Here is a 17,988-nt window from a genome sequence, read left to right as displayed (position 1 = left end):
TTTCTCACTTAACAAGAAGGTTATTGGTAGGCAGTTGCTGGCTTTGGTTCAGTTGCTCAACAATGTCAGGGTTTGGGTTGGCATCTCGTCAAGTCTCTTGGCCTTTCCTTTTGGTCACAGGATGACTGCCGCAGCTCCAGGCACCATGTTTGTATTCAAGGTAGGAAGAAGGGAGAAAAAAGCGCGACACCAATTGCATATGCATTTTATATCAGAAAAAACAAAAGTCTTCCTGGACGCTTATGTTTCATGAGCCAGAACTGTGCCATATAGCAAGGGAAGCTGGTAATAAGGGTATTCCAGCCTCCATAGTGGGGTCAGAGAAGGAAGGAGGTGGTTGGGAATGGGGTTGAGTTGGTCAGCCTACAGCATCTGCTACGTTTCTTCATCTTGGTTCTGGCCTCCATATCTTTTATCTTTCTCTTCTGATTTCCACCTCTTTGTGTTTTTGCTCTGTACTGTGAGATCTTTCTCTCACTTTATCTATTGGACCACTGATTATTCTCAGCATCGACGGTCTCTATTGAATTGTTATATTTGAAAGTCATACTTTTTAGTTTGCAAGAATCTTTTTGCATGTGCTCCGACGACATCTTCTTGAGAGTTCCCATAACCTTTTTTAACCTCTTTGAACTCCTCTTGTGTCTTCCCTGCTAGTTCTAATTTACATGTTCACCTAGGGCTTCCTCCCTCATGTTACTGTGTCCTTTTAAGCCGGTGTGATTTTTCTTTACTTGCTCATAGTTTTTTCCCTTGGTCCCCACGGAGGTCAGGCTGTCAGTATGATTAGAGGAGGGCCAAACCAGTAAGTGATAGAAGACAAAGCAGTTTCTGTTCTCCTCGGCCTTTGGTGAGGAAAGGGTCTGGCAAACAATCACTCCCTCACCCCTCTCTATCCTAGGTGTCTCCAGATGCTCACTGGCCAGCTGGGGTCCACCAGTCCACCAGTGCAGATCCCCGCTGGTCTACAGTGGTCAGCTTGGTGGGTCAGACCCCCCAAGGACCACACATAGCCTGGAGGTAGAAGCATCCCCTCCCTGAGAAGAGTTAGGATTCCACTGGTAGACTCACCTCAGGGACCAGAAATTCTCCTCTACCTGATGTTGAGGGGAGGATGTGCCTTTTCTCCCACCACTGGTCCTTTAGCTCCAGCTCAGGACAGTGGAGCCCGAAATCTGTCCTTGCCCTTGGAGATGTCGGGGCTCATTGCGGCCTCAGGTGCTCCCTCCAGGCTTCCTGGTTACGTTACCCAGAGAGAGTGAGCTGGGAGGGGGAGGGGGCAATCTGCTCAATCGAGGAAATTTCAAGACTCACTCGAGACAAGTTGATAAAGGTTTTGCTTTTCCTTAATATCTGGATACTTTCTGTACAAATAAATGTTCTATATCCAGGTACGACTTACCTGCTTGCTAAAACAGTCTTCTCTGGAGATGTTCTGTCAGTCGTTTGACTTAGATTGTGGTTCCAAACAGTGGGTTATGACTAGCATTAGCACAAAAGGGATAGTATAGAAAATCTAAGAATGCGTTGCTTGCTGAGGGTGAGTTTGTTTCATGCACCTTTTGCTCAGTTGTGTGTTTTGTACGTACATTGAGTTATATAATGTAAAATACATTTCTGGGTAATTGAACTGTATGAGCCATGCTGAATTAGAGAATGTTCCAGGGGCAGCTGATTTGGCTTTATGAGTCAAGTTTGAGGAGAATTAGATTCTTTACTAAAAGAATTCCCCGACTCCCTCCACCCCCAGCAGACTTTAATTACCAGGTACCCCGCAGCATTTATGATACGCTAGAATTACATAGTAGCCTAAACCCACACTGGCCTTCCCCAGCCCCCTGCTTGACCCTCCAGAGCCCAGACCAGCCTGGTTTCTCTGTGGTCACTGTGAAATGCTCAGGGCTATTTGCTCGGACAGAGAGAGGAAACATCACTCCAGTGTTTGGAGGGAAGCTTGAGGAGGGGGAGTAGGGGGTGGGTGGAAACTAGCCCCAGGTTCTAGTCCACGCAGGGATCCTAAGGGCCATGGGACTGTGGGCACACTCTCTGAGACTAAGGCTCCTTGTGAGTAAAACAAGAAGAATTCTCCCCGCCTTGTTTCCCACACAAAGCCATTCTGATGACCCACGGGAGAGAAAAAAACAAGTTCGGTCCACACATGTTTGTAACAGAAAATGGTATTTTGCTAATGGAAGGCCTTTTGTTTCCTCAGAGAGGGATGTGGGTAGCAAGACTGAAAGTAGGTGTTGCAGCCCAGCGGATTTGCTCGGCAAACAGGAACGAGGAAGTTGAAATGGCCTGAGGGAAACTGTAGGAAGTAGGAGAGAGGAGTGAGAAAGTCTGGGATAAGAGAAGCCACCCACCTTTTTACCAAACCAAAAGTGGGTTCTCCTCCTGGAGAGATACAATCAGACTCCGGATCAGAAGTAGTTGTCACACAAAGTAGGACTTATTTGTAGCAAATAGGAGGCCACGCGGTGTCATTTCCAAAGTCGTGGGGTCCCCAAGAAAGGAAAGCAGGGACCTTTTATTTCCGATGGGGAATGGATATTCAAAAGGGAGTGGTGGGCATTCGCTTGCTCAGGCTCAGTTGGAAAACCTGCTTCAACGTACCCTTGCTGGTTATGGTAATGAGGCCTAAGCTCCTCCCAGAGTGGAGATAGTAGTATTAAAAATGAGGCAAAGGTCATGGGCATAGCTCTGTGGTGGGGCTTAGTCTGGTTCAGTGTGGTTGGTGATTGCATCTCTTAAACAGTTAAATGCTTCCCAACCCACCTTTGAGTTCCTTGGGGCAATTTGTGGGTGACAACCCCTCCTGGTGACCCAAGTTTTTCATCCAATGCCCGGGTGACCGGATGTCGTGGAAGTCTGGGGAAGGACAGAACTCTGTAGTCTGAAATGGCGCTGCAAGCAGAGTCAGCCCACACGGCCAAGGGGACAGCTGACTTGTGGCTTCCACGTTTAATGAGCAGCTACATGTGCCCGCCACCCCGCCAGGCACCCAGATACTGTGGCGCTAAGATGGTCCTTGCCTCATGGTGCCGACAATCAGTGGGGCGGGGGACAATATCCAAATAGATCTGGGAGTGGGGAGTGCTCTAATGTGTGGGGAAAGCTCTTTCTAAACTGTACCTGGTGACATCTACACTTAAGGCTGCTGGGAGTCCCATAGCAACCAGCTCATGGCAGCACTCTGGCTTGTTAACTTTCCTGGGGGAGACCAGCAGATCATGTATGTCTTCTGAGTGTAAAAGCCTTCCATCCCTTCTTTAATAGCTATAAGATCAAGTCCAGACCCTACTTCTGTGTCCCCTGGACCCTATTATTGGCACCCTCAGACTGCCCTGGGATCCCGGCCAGCTCCTCTGAGCCTCTGGGGAGGCTCCCCTCCCCCAGCAACACCCAGCCTTCCGGGAGCAGCTGCCCTGCCCTCCCGAGTGACAGGTGGAGCTACTGCTGCAGCCCCAAGGCCTGGGTAGCCTGCCACTCCCAGTGAGTCACACGGGCCCTGCCCAACACCCCATCAGCCAGCCTTCCCAGGCTGCTTTCCCAGAATGCCCCCCTGAGCCCCAACGAGGCCAGCCCGTACTGTGGCTGGCTCCGAGACCCTTCATTTGTCAAACTCTGTGAGACCATTCCGGACTGTCCTCAGCTAGAAGGCCCCTCTGTGGGGAGAAGAGGTGGGAATGGTGTTTCCTCAGCCTGTCAGCCCCAGGCATTGCCCGCTTAAACAGATCTATTACTTAACTGGAAAATGTTCAAAGGATAAAAACAGAAAATTTATAGAACAACAAATGGCTAATCTACTCAACTTCACTCATCATTTGCATTTGCCAACGGAAGCAGGTTTTCCAACTGAGCCTGCGCAAGCAAACGTAAATTAAAACAAGAGAACATTTTCGTTTTTAAAAAACATTTTATTGTGCAATATAGCACACATGTAGAAAAGGACACAAAACATAAATATCCAACCCTGGGCAAGACGGCCATTCATGAGGGGTTGGACGAATGACGTCACAGATCCTCCCAGCTCCTGCACTCCCTGAGTCACCACTGTCACTCTCAGTTCACTGCTAATTCCCTCCGCAGCCTGGGGAAAACATCCTAACCTCTCTCTTATCTCATTCACAATTGGGCATACAAACACCTACCCAACCTGTCTCACAGCATTGATAGTAGCTGCAAAAAGTTTTGAAGGAGAAAATCAGCCAGAGGACAAACATCTTAGGAGGGAGGATGCCCGGCACAGGGCCAGGCCTGGGCTATGAGGAGAAGGAAGTGGTTCTGGTGGTCTCTGAGGTCTTGCCTCATGTCCAGCGGTTCTTGGCGCATCCCCTGGGCGACTGGACAGAGAGGTGTCAGCTGTGAGCAGATTCAACTCCCAGTTACGTAGCATCTGCTTTGTTCTAGGTACAGGGCTTGATAATTTCATTTAGTTACCCCCAAGGGTTCCCATTTCACAGGTGGCATTGGTGTCCTGAGAGGGTAACCAAGGTTCCCAGTGTCCTCATTCAGAGCTAAGGGGGCTGACTCACTCCCCATATTCTGCCTCTGAATCAAATGTTTTTCACAACCCTGTGCTGCTTCAGGGAGCTCAGCTCACCTCAACGTGTCCCATTGGTCCCACTTTATCCCAAGGGATCCCTTGGAATGAGTTTCTCCCTTTCCCTCTGACAGCCTTCAGATAGCCACAGACACTGTCCTATCCCGAGTCTTCCCTTCCCACTTCTCTGACTTTTCCTCTGAGGGCACAGGTCTGAGGCCCCTCACCACCAGCTACTCCCCTCTGAACATCTGGGAAATGGAGGGAAGGCTGGAAAGAAGTAGGGTGACCAACTCGTCCTGGTTTTTCCCAGGACTTTTCCAGTTTTAGCACCAAAAGTCCTGCATCCCAGGAAACCCCTCAGTCCCAGGCAAACTGTTGTGGTTTCTAGGGACTGTCCCGGTTTTAAAACTGAATGTACCATGTGCCATGAGCCACCCTCAGCTGTGGGCAAACCAGGATGATTGATCATCCTAGAAAGAAGGGACAAGGGAAAGGAAACAGCTTGTTGGGGCATCCATTTTTTCCCCTGAGGGATCCAGAGGGCAAGAGATTGGGAAGGAAGAGGCCCCTGTGCCGTCAGTGTCCCAGGGTAGGAGCGGGGAGAGGATTCCTCCCAGTTGTCCTGGGAACCAAGTGTGAGGCAGGGCCTGGCTGGCGTCCGCGTGTTTGGAGCCCAGGCTCATGTCTGCAGTCAGTCAGGGCTTCTGGGAGAGCTGCAGGTGATGCACTGAACAGGCCAAGTGTCACACATCTTCAGGAACATGTGGCCTCAGGGCCCTGTCACCTGCTGAGGAATGAAAAAGTCCCAAAGGCTGTGCAGACACACCTGGGGCCCAAGCTGGGAAGCCAAGTTGTGTAGGAAAGGACTGGACATCTGCTGGTTTCCCGTTTCAGGAGAACTCCCTGCTACCTTCTTCTCAAAACAGAGCCCCTCTTTCATACAGGTGAGACCTCACACCCTACACATGGAGGGGCAGTAAATTTTGGGAAAAAGCTTTGATCACATTGAACTTACCATTGAATATCCCGCTCCATTTTCCACCTCCCCCCAGTCATATCATGTAATAGGGCTTCTGGTTCACATAGCCCCTCCTCACCTGGAGCCCAGAACCCCAGTTTTGAATCACCCCCTGGGCTGCCCCTAACTCATGCATCCATCCATCACGCTGAGGCAGTATGCATTCAGGGCCTGTCCCCTCCCAAAGAGGCTTATGAGGCACAGTAGACAGAATCCTAGTGGGCTCTGCCAGCTCCTGACCCTACTCCCAGCCCTGGGACCCCAGCCTGGACTGACCATTCCCTCTAGGACCCACCCACCTGCCAGATCTAGGAGGCTCCAGCTTGGTGCTCTGGGCTCTGGCCAGGGCCACTCTCTTAGTAGTCCCCAGATGCCCTCTTCTAAAGGCTGACAATATTTCCTCCATAGGCTCTACTCCCCTGTGACACCACCCTCTGTTCTGCGAACCATCACTGGGGACAGAGGCCCGGAAAGCCTTGCTGAAGTCTCAGAACTAGAAGAACCCAACTTACGCCCAACTCCATCCCCAAACAGACGGACAAGCCTCAGTGTATGGGCTCCTTGGCGTGGCTGTGCCATCATTCGTAATAGTCCTCTGTGACTGGTGAGTTAGGTTATTAACATATCTCCCCCCACATCCATGGCTGTTCCTAGCATATCTGCTCTACCTGGCTGATCAGCACCCTTGCAGCAGGGGACAGTGGGAAGGAGGGCCTGGGCTGACCTCTGTGGGAGGAAACATGTGCAACTGGTCCAGGATCATGTGTCAAGAAGGAGGAGATGGGAGGGCCAGAGCACAGTGGGCCTCTAGGACAGGTGATTTGGTCCCACCTGCCCAGGAAGGACCCTGAGGCTTTGAAGGCCTCAGTCCTGGGGGTAAAGGCTGCAAGGAGTGGTGTCCAGCAGCCACGGGTAGGAAGGAGGCTGTGCAATGCAAGGATGGGGTTCTGGGGCAGTCAGCCTTCTGTGGGGGCAGCAATGGGGAGTCAGGAGAGGGGGCCAGAAGGAGCAAGCCTTTTAGAGGCAGCTCTTCAGGGGATTTACAAAATGGGAAACTGCCGGAATGACCCGGGCAGCTCTGAGCAGCGAGCACGTGGCTTTCCTTAGAGGCTTCTGTCCAGAACCCTCTTGGGCCCCAAAGTCACCAATTTGTGTCCCTCACCTGGTGCAGGGCCCTAAGAGGTGTGACCGAAGAGGGATCTGGTGGTCTGAAAATCATAGCAGAGGAAGTTGTGTAATTTTGCAAAGTCAAGCACAGAACAGAAATCATCTCTGTTGTTTTTGATTTTCCTCTTAAGTACAGAGGAGGTCACTTTCAACTTCTTCAAAAGAATTGGGAACCAGTCCCACGGGGCAGCGTTTCTCAAAGCACATTCCGAGGGATACTAGTTCTTTGAGATGTTGATAGCTGGTGTCCGGGGAAAATAGAGTTGTGCAGTCACATATAGTTGAGAAAGGCTGCATGCCCTCTTTCCTCCTGGAGATACACTATCTGCATTCTCACCTCAAAGGCTCTGAAGAAGTCCTGCAGCACTTCCAGACTCATTTGGTAGATCCTTTTTGACAAAACACTTAAAATCTCAAGGAACTACTACCTTGCAGTAACCTACAATAACTCTATGTAAAGTTTCAACTCTAACTGGTACTAAACTCTTAATTGGGCTGAGTGTACTGTTCCTAGTTGCTTTTTAAGCCACAAAGTTAAATCATTTCATTCTAGTGCAGCTGGGGCCACGACTGCATTAGAGTAGAAGGCACATTGTTTGCTGGGTCACAGAGCACCTGAACTTCCCAGTGGAGAAAAGTCAGTTTCCTTCTCTGAACTTCAGTTTCCTCCTTTGCAAAGTGGGATTCATCACATCAAATTCCATGGGTTGTGAGGAATTAAGAAGGAATTATGTGAAAGCCCATAGCTCAGTGCCTGATGCTAAATAAATAACCGGGAGAGAATAAATGGAGATCCTTGAGAGGTAGACGGGCTGGGAAGGAGGAGAAGTGGCCTAAATGTGAGCAGGGAGATGGCACCGAAAGGAGTCAAGGAAAGCCTGAAGGACAACTGAAGTCTCTTCTTAGGAATAAATATATAGACTCAAAGTGCAGTACTTTGGGGAAAGAATTAGAGGAAGAGGAAAAAAGAAGGGCATGGGTATTTTAATTCATGTTTTTAAAAATTTTCAGCTCTAAGAATGTACTGGTTAGCTTTTGCCATATAACAAGCCATCCCAGAATTTAGCACCTTGAAATAACAGTCATGTATCAGTTCATGATTCTCTAGGTTGGTACATTTGGGCTGGGCTAAGGTAGTCATGCCCGGACTCATTCATGTAGACAGAGTCAGCTGTTGGGGTGATGGGCTAATGGTCTAAGATGGTTTCACTCACATGTTGGTAGTTGGTGGCTGTCAGCCAGGAACCTTGGTTCTGCCTCCGGTGGTCTCTCCAGCAGACTAGCTCAGACTTGTTCTCATGTAGCAGCATTCCAAGAGGGGCCAAAGCAGGGGCTGCAAGGCCCCTGGATTCCTAGGCTTGGAACTCAAACAACCTCACTTCTGTCACATTCTATTGGTAAAAGCAAGTCAGAAGGCCAGCATGGATTCAAGAGGTGGAGAAACAGATTCTACCTCTTGTTGGAGAAGCTACAAAGAATTCCTGGCCATTTAAATTCTCCCACATGGAGGCTAACTCTTGTGTGTTTGGCCTGGGAGGCTGTTTGGTGGGTTGGGAAGATTTCCACCTGTGCACACCCATGTGAGCGGTTTCCTACAGCTGCCTGGGAGTGTACACTTCCCTGCATTGTCTGTACTTGCCTCCTCCATTTCTTCCCCTTCCTTTCTCTCCTCCATCCACTCCAATCAGGCTTTCATCCCCATTGCCCCATTGACAGAGATCTCATCAAAGTCACCAATGACCCGCATCTTGCAAAGCCAATGGTCAGTTCTCTGTTCTGCCCCCACTTGACCTCTCAGGACATAGTCGAAGCCTCAGAGTGTTAAGGAGTGTTTCCGGGACACTAAATCCTGTTCCACATCTCTTCTAACTTCTGGAAGCCCTGTCTTCTCCACACATCCCTGTCACCTCACTGCCCTTGTTTTCCTTCTCCTTCATTGCTATACTGCCTGTTTTCTTTGCTGCCTCTCTTCCTCTCAATGTTGGAGGCCCCAGGGTCTGTCTTTGTCTCTCTTCTCTTCTCTTGCTACATTTTCTCCCTAGACGATCTCACATAGGTCCAGGGTTTAAATTGATCTGATGACTCAAATTTATATCATTCAACCCAAACCTCACTTCTGAGTTCCCTGGACAACTCCACCTAGATTTTGAAAAGATATTTCAAAAAATTAAATGGCCAAACAAAGTAATTGATTGTGGACCCACTCTCCCTCAGCCCCCTCTCTTCCTGATCTTCCTCACCTCCGCAAATGACAGGAACATCTACCCGTTGCTCAAAGCAAAAACATTTGGGATCATCCTTGATTTCTCTTTTCCTCACATTCCACATCCAATCTGTCCATAAGTCCTGTTGGCTCTGTCTCCAAGATATATCCCCAATGCAACCACCTGTCACCATTTCCAGGGCTGTACCCCTAGTCCAAGCCACAACCCTCTTGCTCTGAGACTGCTGCTATGGCTTCCTAACCAGCCTTCCTCCCCACCAGCCCCGGCCCCCACCTGTCCATCTTCTGTGCAGCAGCCTTCTAAAGCAGAAATCAGACTCTGTATCACGTCCCTGCTTGAAACTACCAGTGGCCCTCACTGAAACTGGACATAAATCTAAACCATTTACCAAAGCTAGGAGGCTTCTTCCTATGTCTCTGACCTTGCCTTCTTCTACCTCCCGCCATCCCTTGCATGAGCCACACAGACTCGCTAAGCTTTTCCTCTCTCTTGGTGTTTGCACTTACTGCTTCTTCCACTTGGAAGCTCTTCTCCCACATCTTTAGCACATATCAGGACCTGAAATTACCCTTTTCATGTGTTTGTTCTCATATGCGTTGCGTGTCCCCACAACCCCCTACTGCTCCCCAATAGAAGAGACTAGAAGCTCTTGTCTATCTGGTTTACAGTCATATCCCCAGAGCCTGGGGCAGGACCCGACTCAGGAGAAGCTCAGTGTACATGTGCTGACTGATTTGCCTTTGAGGACTATAGCTAAGACTGTTGGAGCTAGAGGAGAAACAGCCCAACCTCATGGTTTCACAGATGGGGAAAGAGAGGCACAGACAGGGTCGCTTGCTCAGTGGCATGAATGCAAACTTATGCAAGCCAAGTGGGTCATACCCAGTTCTGAGCTTCTTTTTCATAAACACTTGCAGCCTCTAAAGGTGAGGGTTAGTTACTTCCCTCTACAATCTCCCTGCCAGGTATCATGAAAACAGATCTCAGAACAAATTCTGCTGCCCATACAAATACCGATAAAACAAACATTAGCAAGTAGCCACAAAACCAGTTCATACACTCTGTTCTGTAAAGGCAGTGAAGGCCCAGCTGTCTGTCCTTCTAGGGGCTCTACCACCTTGCGAGGAAGATACAATGTTCTAGAGGCAGGACTCAGTTAGACTGATGGTCAGATCAGGCAACCAGAACACCAGGGGACACGGGACCCCTCAAGGATTTAGCCCAGTGCATCATCCCTAAGTGAGAGCCTTTCACTCTCAACAAGGAATGGGTGGTGTCCCTCAACCATTTCAGCCCATCTACATATTTTGAATACTACTAATTTCACCAAAGGAGAGCTCATTTCTAATACCTGTTATGCTAACTAATAAGCCAGGAATTTCACTGATGCATTCATTACGGCACTCTCTATGCTACTCAGTAAAGCTTCAGGGGTGGATTGAGACATGGGGAGCTGCAGAGGTGTGCTAAGCTGGTTGCATGTGACTGTGCATATCTCTTCCTAGCTCCCAGGTTCATTGACTTCAGGTTGGTAACTTGAAATCAGAGATGGCGGAAATATTTACACTACGGAAGTAGGTAACAAGGTCCCCCCATCCCCCACCACCAGAGAGCTAGTTATTAAACATTTACCAGCACACCACTGTAGCTGAGTCACCTCCGAGTGTAGCCTTTCTGATAAAGTGCTGGCTGACCACCTCACCCTCATGACTGCTTCTAGACCGGTGGTGCTCAATCCCGGCTGCGCTTTAGAAATTACCTGGGACCTTTAAATAATATTGATTCCCAGGTCTCTTGTTGGTGGAGATTCTGACTCGACTGGGGTAGGGCTTTGGTATTAGGATACATTTAAAGCTCACTAGGTGGTTTAAACTGCAGCCAGGGCCACACTTACACCTGTATGTCACACTATCTGTGCCACATATGCTAACGGTCTCACAAAAGTTAATGGCAAATCAGGATCAGCACCAGGCCTGCTGACCCCCAGCCCAGAGCTGCTGGCAGAAGGAGGGGCAAGTTGAAAATAGGTTGTCACTTCTTCTGAGGTCTCAGTGTTTGCAAATGTGGCTGAGGGGCAGCTCACAGTGCTTGGGGTCAGGTTGGGGTGGGGAGGGACAGCAAAGGAGCTCAGGAGCCCAGGAAAGGCTGTGCTGGCCCCAAAGAGCGCCAGGCTCCCCTGCAGGCGTGTCAGCCTCATCCCTCAGGGCATCTCACAGGGGCTCAGCGGGAGCTGAGAGGGGCCCTTAGATGCCTGTGTGTCCCTAGGGAAGATCTGAAAGAGGAGAGAAGGTGCAGCTCACTAGAGAGGCCAGAACTGGGCCAGGGGCAACTGGAAATAAAGCCTGAGAGGGGAAGGAGGGTAGGAGGCTGACCCTCAGGGAAGGGGAGACTGACAGCCCCTCAGAGGGCAAGCCCTCCAGGGGATGGAGACCAGCACCTCAAAGAGTGGGCGTAAGGCTAGCTCTGCAGGGCTCGGTGAGGGAAGCTAGTCCCCCAAAGAGGGGTAAAGAGTTAGTTTCTTCCTCCTCAAAGGACAGAAAGGACAACTGTTAAGACTGGTAAGATGTCTTCTTAGCCCACGGTTATTCATTGAGGGTAACCTGCTGCAGTCCCTGGTTCCACGGCTCTACCCAGCACAAACACCCTTGCGGGGCTGGCTCCTCTTGTCCCAGGAAACTGGCTTCCTTTGACCACTCTGGGCCAGGCATTGCTTCCCTTCTCACCCCCAACCTTACTTTACTCCATCTAGGGCAGAGCCCTGGGGGCTGCAGCCGGCCTGGTCCCTGTCATAGTGTGTCTGTCTCTCTCCTGGAGTGTGTATACAGGAGGCTTGGGGGTCCAGGGCAGGGGACTTGGACAAGGGTGCCATTCCTGCAGTCACCACCAGGGACCCCACTCAGCACTGCCTTGAGCTCATGACCCCTGGCCCACACATTTAATTACCAAGTGCCACAAATACTGATTGCCTGGCTCCGAAGCTCCAGGCTGAGCTAGTCCTGGGAGGCATGGAAAGAGCAGTGAGTCAAGCTGAGGCCATCTAGTGTGGGGACAGACTCACAGCCATGCGGGCAGCTCTGACCCCAGGCAGAGAAAAGGCCAGGAGGAAAAAGGCCAGGCTGGGTTAGACCTGAGCTAGGTGTGTGCAAGGGAGGGGCCCCTGACCTGGGGGTGTGGCAGAGGGCTTCTTAGAGGAGGAAGCCTCGGGGCAGGGTTGGGATCTCACCAGGCAACAGGGAAGGGGATTCCCGGAGACTGCTTGGGGAAAGACAGACAACAGGCGATGTGTTACAAAAGGAAACTCTGGGCCGCAGCTCCATAAGGGCCCCTTAGCCCCACCGTGGTCCGCTGCACCTTCCGAGATGCGGCCCTCCGCCCCCCTCAGGCCGAGCAAGTCCGCTTCCTTATTCCATTCACGTCTTGCCCACTCTTTTGTACATTTTTAACACCTTAGTGGTTAATTCCTGCCCTTTTCCCCGAGTCTTTCCACTTGACAACAGTGGAAAGCGCGTACTTCTACGGATCAGGCACACTCGCTCTCTCCCTAGCGCTCCTCACTACACACTCTCCAATGCCCTTCTCCTCGCCATTAGCACAAGCGTTTCTAGAGTTGCTCGCGACCTCGTTTGCAAAGCCCTCGCCCCCTCCGCTCCCTTCGCCTCCAGTGGGTCCTGGGTCGAAGCCCCGCCCCCGGCCCGCCCCCTCCCAAAGGCTGGGCTGTTGCCTCACGCCCATTGGCCGCTGGGGCTGGCTGGTCCCGGGCCGGCGCTGTGATTGCGGCTCGTCGATGTCAGTCCCCGAGCGAGCACCGGTGGCGGGGCGGGTAGCCGGGCAGCCGGCAGGCAGCTGCAGGTGGGGCTGCTCACGACTGGGTACCTAGCCCCAGAGCCCTGGAGCCCCGCCGGGAGTGCCGACGATGCCCCGCGGGGACTCAGAGCAGGTGCGCTACTGCGCGCGCCTGTCCTATCTGTGGCTCAAGTTCTCGCTCATCGTCTACTCCACAGTGTTTTGGGTGAGTGACGCCAGTAGGGCCCCGGGATGGGAGCCGGTGCCTATACTCCCTTGACTGCCCCCATGCCGAGCCCGGGGTTTGGTCCAGACTTGGCTGCTCCAGGGAGGGCGCTGGGAGCGCACGCCTGGCTCCTCGCCCCACTCTCTCTTGGAACCGGGAAATTCTGGCGGCCCAAGCTCAGCCTGAATTTCAGCTACCCGGCTGGGAGCATTAGAGCTGGTTGGCCGCGACGAAGGAGCGCTACGTGGCTCACCTGTGTGCACCTGACCAGCAGGTTTGGTCCTCGAGTCCCCTGTGCATCCGCTGGTGCGGTAGGCCGTGATTACCGCGTTGGCAGCGCCCCCCACCCCCCACTTGCCGGGCATTGCTGAGTTTGCCTTCCCAACGGCCTGTGGAGAAGGAGTGGTCAGGCTCTGTGGTCTGGGTTGGGAGACCTGGACTCCCGGTCCTGTCCCCACTGTTTACTTGCTGATGCCCCTGAGCAAGATGCTTCCCCACTGTGCCTTGGTTTCCTCTGGGGTGGAAGGAGGATGTGCATGCTTTGTCCCTAGTGTGGCCAGGAGGATTCCACCAGACAACATCTGGGAACGTCTCCGGCAGCTCCTAGGTGCTCAGTAACTATCTCCGGGCCACTGGGCTTTACTTCCTCTGTCTTGTTGGGGGGCAGGAGGAGGTGGTTGGACATGAACCAGGCTTCGAATCCTGCTGCAGCCACTTTCTAGCTGAGTGATCTTGGGGAAGTTACTTCAACTCTCTAGGCTGTAGTTTCCTTATCTGCAAATGGAGATAGTCATTATACTCAACTTTTAGGATGGCTGTGGAGATTAAATGAAATAGGCCAACTACAGTACTTAGCACAGGGACCAGCCAAGAGCTCAAGAAAAGTGTGAGCCCTTATTATTGTGGGCAGGGAATCTGGGCCTAATGGTAAGCTGACCCAAGAGACTGGATTTCTTTATGGAGATTTCAGACCAGGCTGGGCCCGCTCCTAGAAATGAGGACATCTTTCTATAGGCCAGTGCTAGCCCTGCCACTCTAGAATAGTCCTCTGCCCCAGTATGCCACAGGGCAGGCTTGCCCAGGGGCCTGAGGGGGAGGTCACCGACACTCATCCTCCTCAAAACACACGACACTCCTTGTCTCCTCCTCAGCCTCTCATTGGGTCTGTTCTGCTAGCAGGAACTGCTAGATCTGCCATCGGGCTTGGCTTTCCTTGTGACCCCTCTGTGGTGTGACCGTGCCTGGTGGTCAAGAGATCCAGATTCTGGTCTTGTTCTGTTACCGACTCACTGGGAGATCTTAGGCAAGTCACTTCCCTGTTTGGGGCTTCAGAGCTGTTAACTGACTTGCCCAGATCCTAGTCCAGTTGTGACTTTAGGTAAGGTGGCAGAGAGATGAGCAGGGTGTGTGGGAGCCAGAGGATGGAGCACAGACCTGTTGGTGGAAGCTCCAGGGAGGCAGAAGGTTGCATGTGGAGTTGGGATGGGGTGATGTGAGCCGTCATTCAGTGATTCTCTCCCATAGTAGCATCAGAAGCAACTGGAGAGTCTTGAAAACACTACAGATGCCTGGGCCGTGGCATAAGTATTTAGGTAAACTTATTCAAGCTCTCCAGGTAATGCTAGTGTGTAGTCAGGGTTGAAAACTGCTGGGCTAGGTGGTCTCATAGGCGCCTTGATTCTGATTCTGGAATTTTTTTTGCCTGCCCCTTGCTTGTCTGGCCTCAGGAGCTGTTCTCTCTGTGGGTCCGAGTTGAAAGAGGGAAGGCTAAGGTTGATGGGTGGGGAGGTGGAAAAATACGGGAAGACCAGGAGTCGGAAGGTGGGGGTTACGTTTCTGGCTTCACCCCTTCTCTTGGTACGTAATCACTGACTGATCTCTTAACCTCCTTGCACCTCCATTTTCCCATCTGATACCCTGCCCCACAGCTCACTGGATTGTTTTTAGGATTGGTGATGGGGGAGATCGTGACATGTGGGCAAGCCAAGTGCTATGCAAAAGAAAGTTATGCAGTTAAGACTGAACTCAAATTTTCAAGGCCTTGTTCTGTCACTGTCCCCTGCAGCCCCGAGGGAAGACCACCCTCTGGCCCTTGCTTTCCTTCTTGCAGGGCAGGGCGGGACTCAGAACTCAGAACTCAGAATCCTTCCTCTCCAGCCACCTGAGATTGCCTTACCAAATCCTTCGCTTCCCATCCCTGGAGGTATTTCTGCTTAAAAATCTCCCCACCCATGCCAAGAACTCAGCCACCTGCCGACTCAGCCAGGGCAGCTCTGAGGTGCCAGAGTTTGACTGTAGGGCAGAGGCCCAGTGTGAATAAGTAATTTGTCCTAGACCAGGTGTGCTGCTAATTGAAGCCATTACAGCATTATCTCTGGTGCCATCCCTGGGCGGGGGAGTGGGGTCAAGGGTCACTTGCTTTATGAACCCCAACCGCTAACACTTTCATCTCCGTCTTTAGGTCTGGAAGGCGCCGTAAGTTTTACCATAGCCGTGCACTTTCTGTAAGACTTTTTGCTTTAAAACTTATTATCAATAGGAAATGCAAGGACATTGTACACAATTTAAAAGTACAAAAGAGTAGTCATCAGTGACAAGCCTCCCTCCTACCCCTCTCCCTGGCCTGCCCTGTCTAGAGGAGATCTCTCTTACCAGTTTCTGTGATTCTTTTCTGAGATAATATCCTAGGCAAAGGATGCCCTAGGTACAAACATGTACGTGTATTATATATATTCTTTCTTTTTCCCACATAAAGAGGCACACTATACACAGTTCTGCCCTTACCTTTTCACTTAAATTTAAATCCATGTAAATTTTGGAGCTCTGCTAGGGGCAGCCTCATTCTGCTTGATGGCTGCATAGAATTCACTGTAGACTGTGCCAGAGTTTATTGAATCAGTCCCCAGCTGGGGAACTCAGGTTGTTTCCAACCTTTAGTTACTGCAAACAGTGCTGCAATGAGCATCTTTGAGGGTGTCATTTTGCCCATATGTGTTTATGTCTGCAGGGTATTTTCTAGAAGTTGAATTACTGGGTTAAAGGGTAAGTGAATGTATAATACACATACAACGATGCACCCATCATCAGTGTATACAGCTTGACAAATGTTTACAAAGTGAATACACCTGTATAATCAGCCCCCAGGTCAACCAACAGAATGGACAGCAGAAGCCAGAAGCTCCCCTTGTGCCCACTTCAGTCACCACCCCTTCCCTCCAGCGGCAATCGCTATGGAACGTCTAATAGCATGGAACAGCTTTGGCCGTTTTTGAATGTGCATTTAAAATTTTGATAGATGTTGTTAAATTGCCCTACATAGAAGTTATACCAGGGCTGGCCCTGTGGCTTGGCGGTTAAGCGCGCGCTCTGCTGCTGGCGGCCCGGGTTCGGATCCTGGGCACGCACCGATGCACCGCTTCTCCGGCTATGCTGAGGCTGCGTCCCACATACAGCAACTAGAAGAACAACTATGACATACACCTATCTACTGGGGCTTTGGGGGGAAAAAAATAAATGAATAAAATTAAAAAAAAAAAGAAGTTATACCAATTGTAATATTATTTACTATATTTCTCTAAACTGACTCACTTTATACTTAAATTTATTTTTAAAAGGAGGCTTTATATGACTACTGCCAATGGGAAACCAATATTCCCTCATCAAAAATAGCAGGTAATGGTTATAGTAAATACAGTGCAGGGAAAACAGAATGATGTTATTAAATCCTAGCTCAGTATTGTGGTGCTGTAGGCTGTGAACCTGAGGCCTGCCCTCTTTGACCAAAAGGCAGGTTGGCAAGTGTTTGAGAGGCTTAAAGACAAACTGGCACCAAAACTGAGATTTGCTCCTTGATGTGATCGGAAGGATCAGAAGGGAGTTGAGCAATGAAACTTTTCTCAGTCTGTGAGTCAGTGTGAATTGGACCTTGAACCGTTTACAACCATCTCCTCTCCCACACTTGGGAGCCCTCTTGTTTTCAGAGGGGGACCTTGGGGCCCAGAGAGGATGTGTGTCAGGGTCACTCAGCAGAGCTGGCACAAGTCTCCAGGTACCCTCATTTCCAGTTCACTGCTCCTTCCAGTAGGTCGCTGAGGATGTCTCCAAGAGAAATGAGCTCACCCAGAGGCACCGGAGCCTTCTCTTCCCGCCACTCAGGGTGAATCATTCTGACACCTGTGCCCTCAGTCCACTGGGGACACACCTCTAATTTTAGCACTGACCACAGGGTATCCTAGAGATCTGTTTACACGACGGTTTTTCCTTGCTGGACTGTGGGCTCCTGGAGGTCAGGGCTGCAGTGCATTCATATCTTCTTCCAAATGCTGGTCTGGGGCTGGGCACACAGTAGGTGCTCAGGGAAGGCACTGGGGTAGTCAAGTCCCACCCTGTGTCTTGTAAGCAGGGATCTGAGATGGGGCACCTGGATCAGAGGCTGAGCTGGGTGTGTAGCCAGCAGTGGTCAGGTTTGCTGGGGCCTTGAATTTACAAAGTGGGCTGGGCTGATCGTGGCAACACTGGCTCCCTAGAAAGCATCAAGCCTGTTGCCTTGACGATGAGGTAGGATTTCCAGTTGGGTAAGAGTGTCAGGGCTTGGGGGTGTTGACTAATCAGGAAGAAAAGGACTTAGGGGGGTAAGTGGAAGGAAGTGGGCACGGGTAGGTGGGGGAGGTAATAAGGGTCAGAGGCAATGTTAACTCTTCCTCGCCTTCTCCAAGGCTGAACCCCCTTATCATAGTTGGGCCTGTGATTCTTTATATTTTCCTATAGTTTAATGGTTAAGAGTATGGACTCTGGGCCAGGCTGCCCGGGTTTAAATCCCAACTCAGGCACTTATAGGTTGAGTGACTTAGGCACTAACTTCCATGTGTCTCAGTTGCCTTATCTGTAAAATGGGTGATATTAGAACTCGCCTGATAGTTGCTGAGACCATTAAATGGATTAATATATAGGAAGAGTGTAGAGCAATGCCTAGCATGTGATAAACACCACGTCAGCTACTGAAGGGTTAGCCAGTCTTTTCCTA

At 50.8% G+C, this 17,988-nt stretch overlaps 1 protein-coding gene across 2 annotated transcripts in view; it reads left to right on the top strand.

The window, feature by feature from the left end:
* The first annotated feature begins 12,784 nt into the window (after positions 1 to 12,784).
* TSPAN15 (tetraspanin 15) overlaps positions 12,785 to 17,988 on the top strand; it is a 52,937-nt gene continuing 47,733 nt past the window's right edge. For both annotated transcript variants that reach the window (XM_058543290.1, XM_058543288.1), the window contains exon 1: positions 12,785 to 12,965. In XM_058543290.1, the coding sequence (XP_058399273.1) occupies positions 12,870 to 12,965 (96 nt within the window). In that variant the 5' untranslated portion in view covers positions 12,785 to 12,869. The remainder of the gene's footprint in view (positions 12,966 to 17,988) is intronic.

Source organism: Diceros bicornis, chromosome 6 (genome assembly GCF_020826845.1).
Source record: "Diceros bicornis minor isolate mBicDic1 chromosome 6, mDicBic1.mat.cur, whole genome shotgun sequence".
Classification (NCBI taxonomy): Eukaryota; Metazoa; Chordata; class Mammalia; order Perissodactyla; family Rhinocerotidae; genus Diceros; species Diceros bicornis.
Note: the sequence above shows the minus strand (reverse complement) of the source record. Positions and strands in the feature narration are given on the sequence as shown.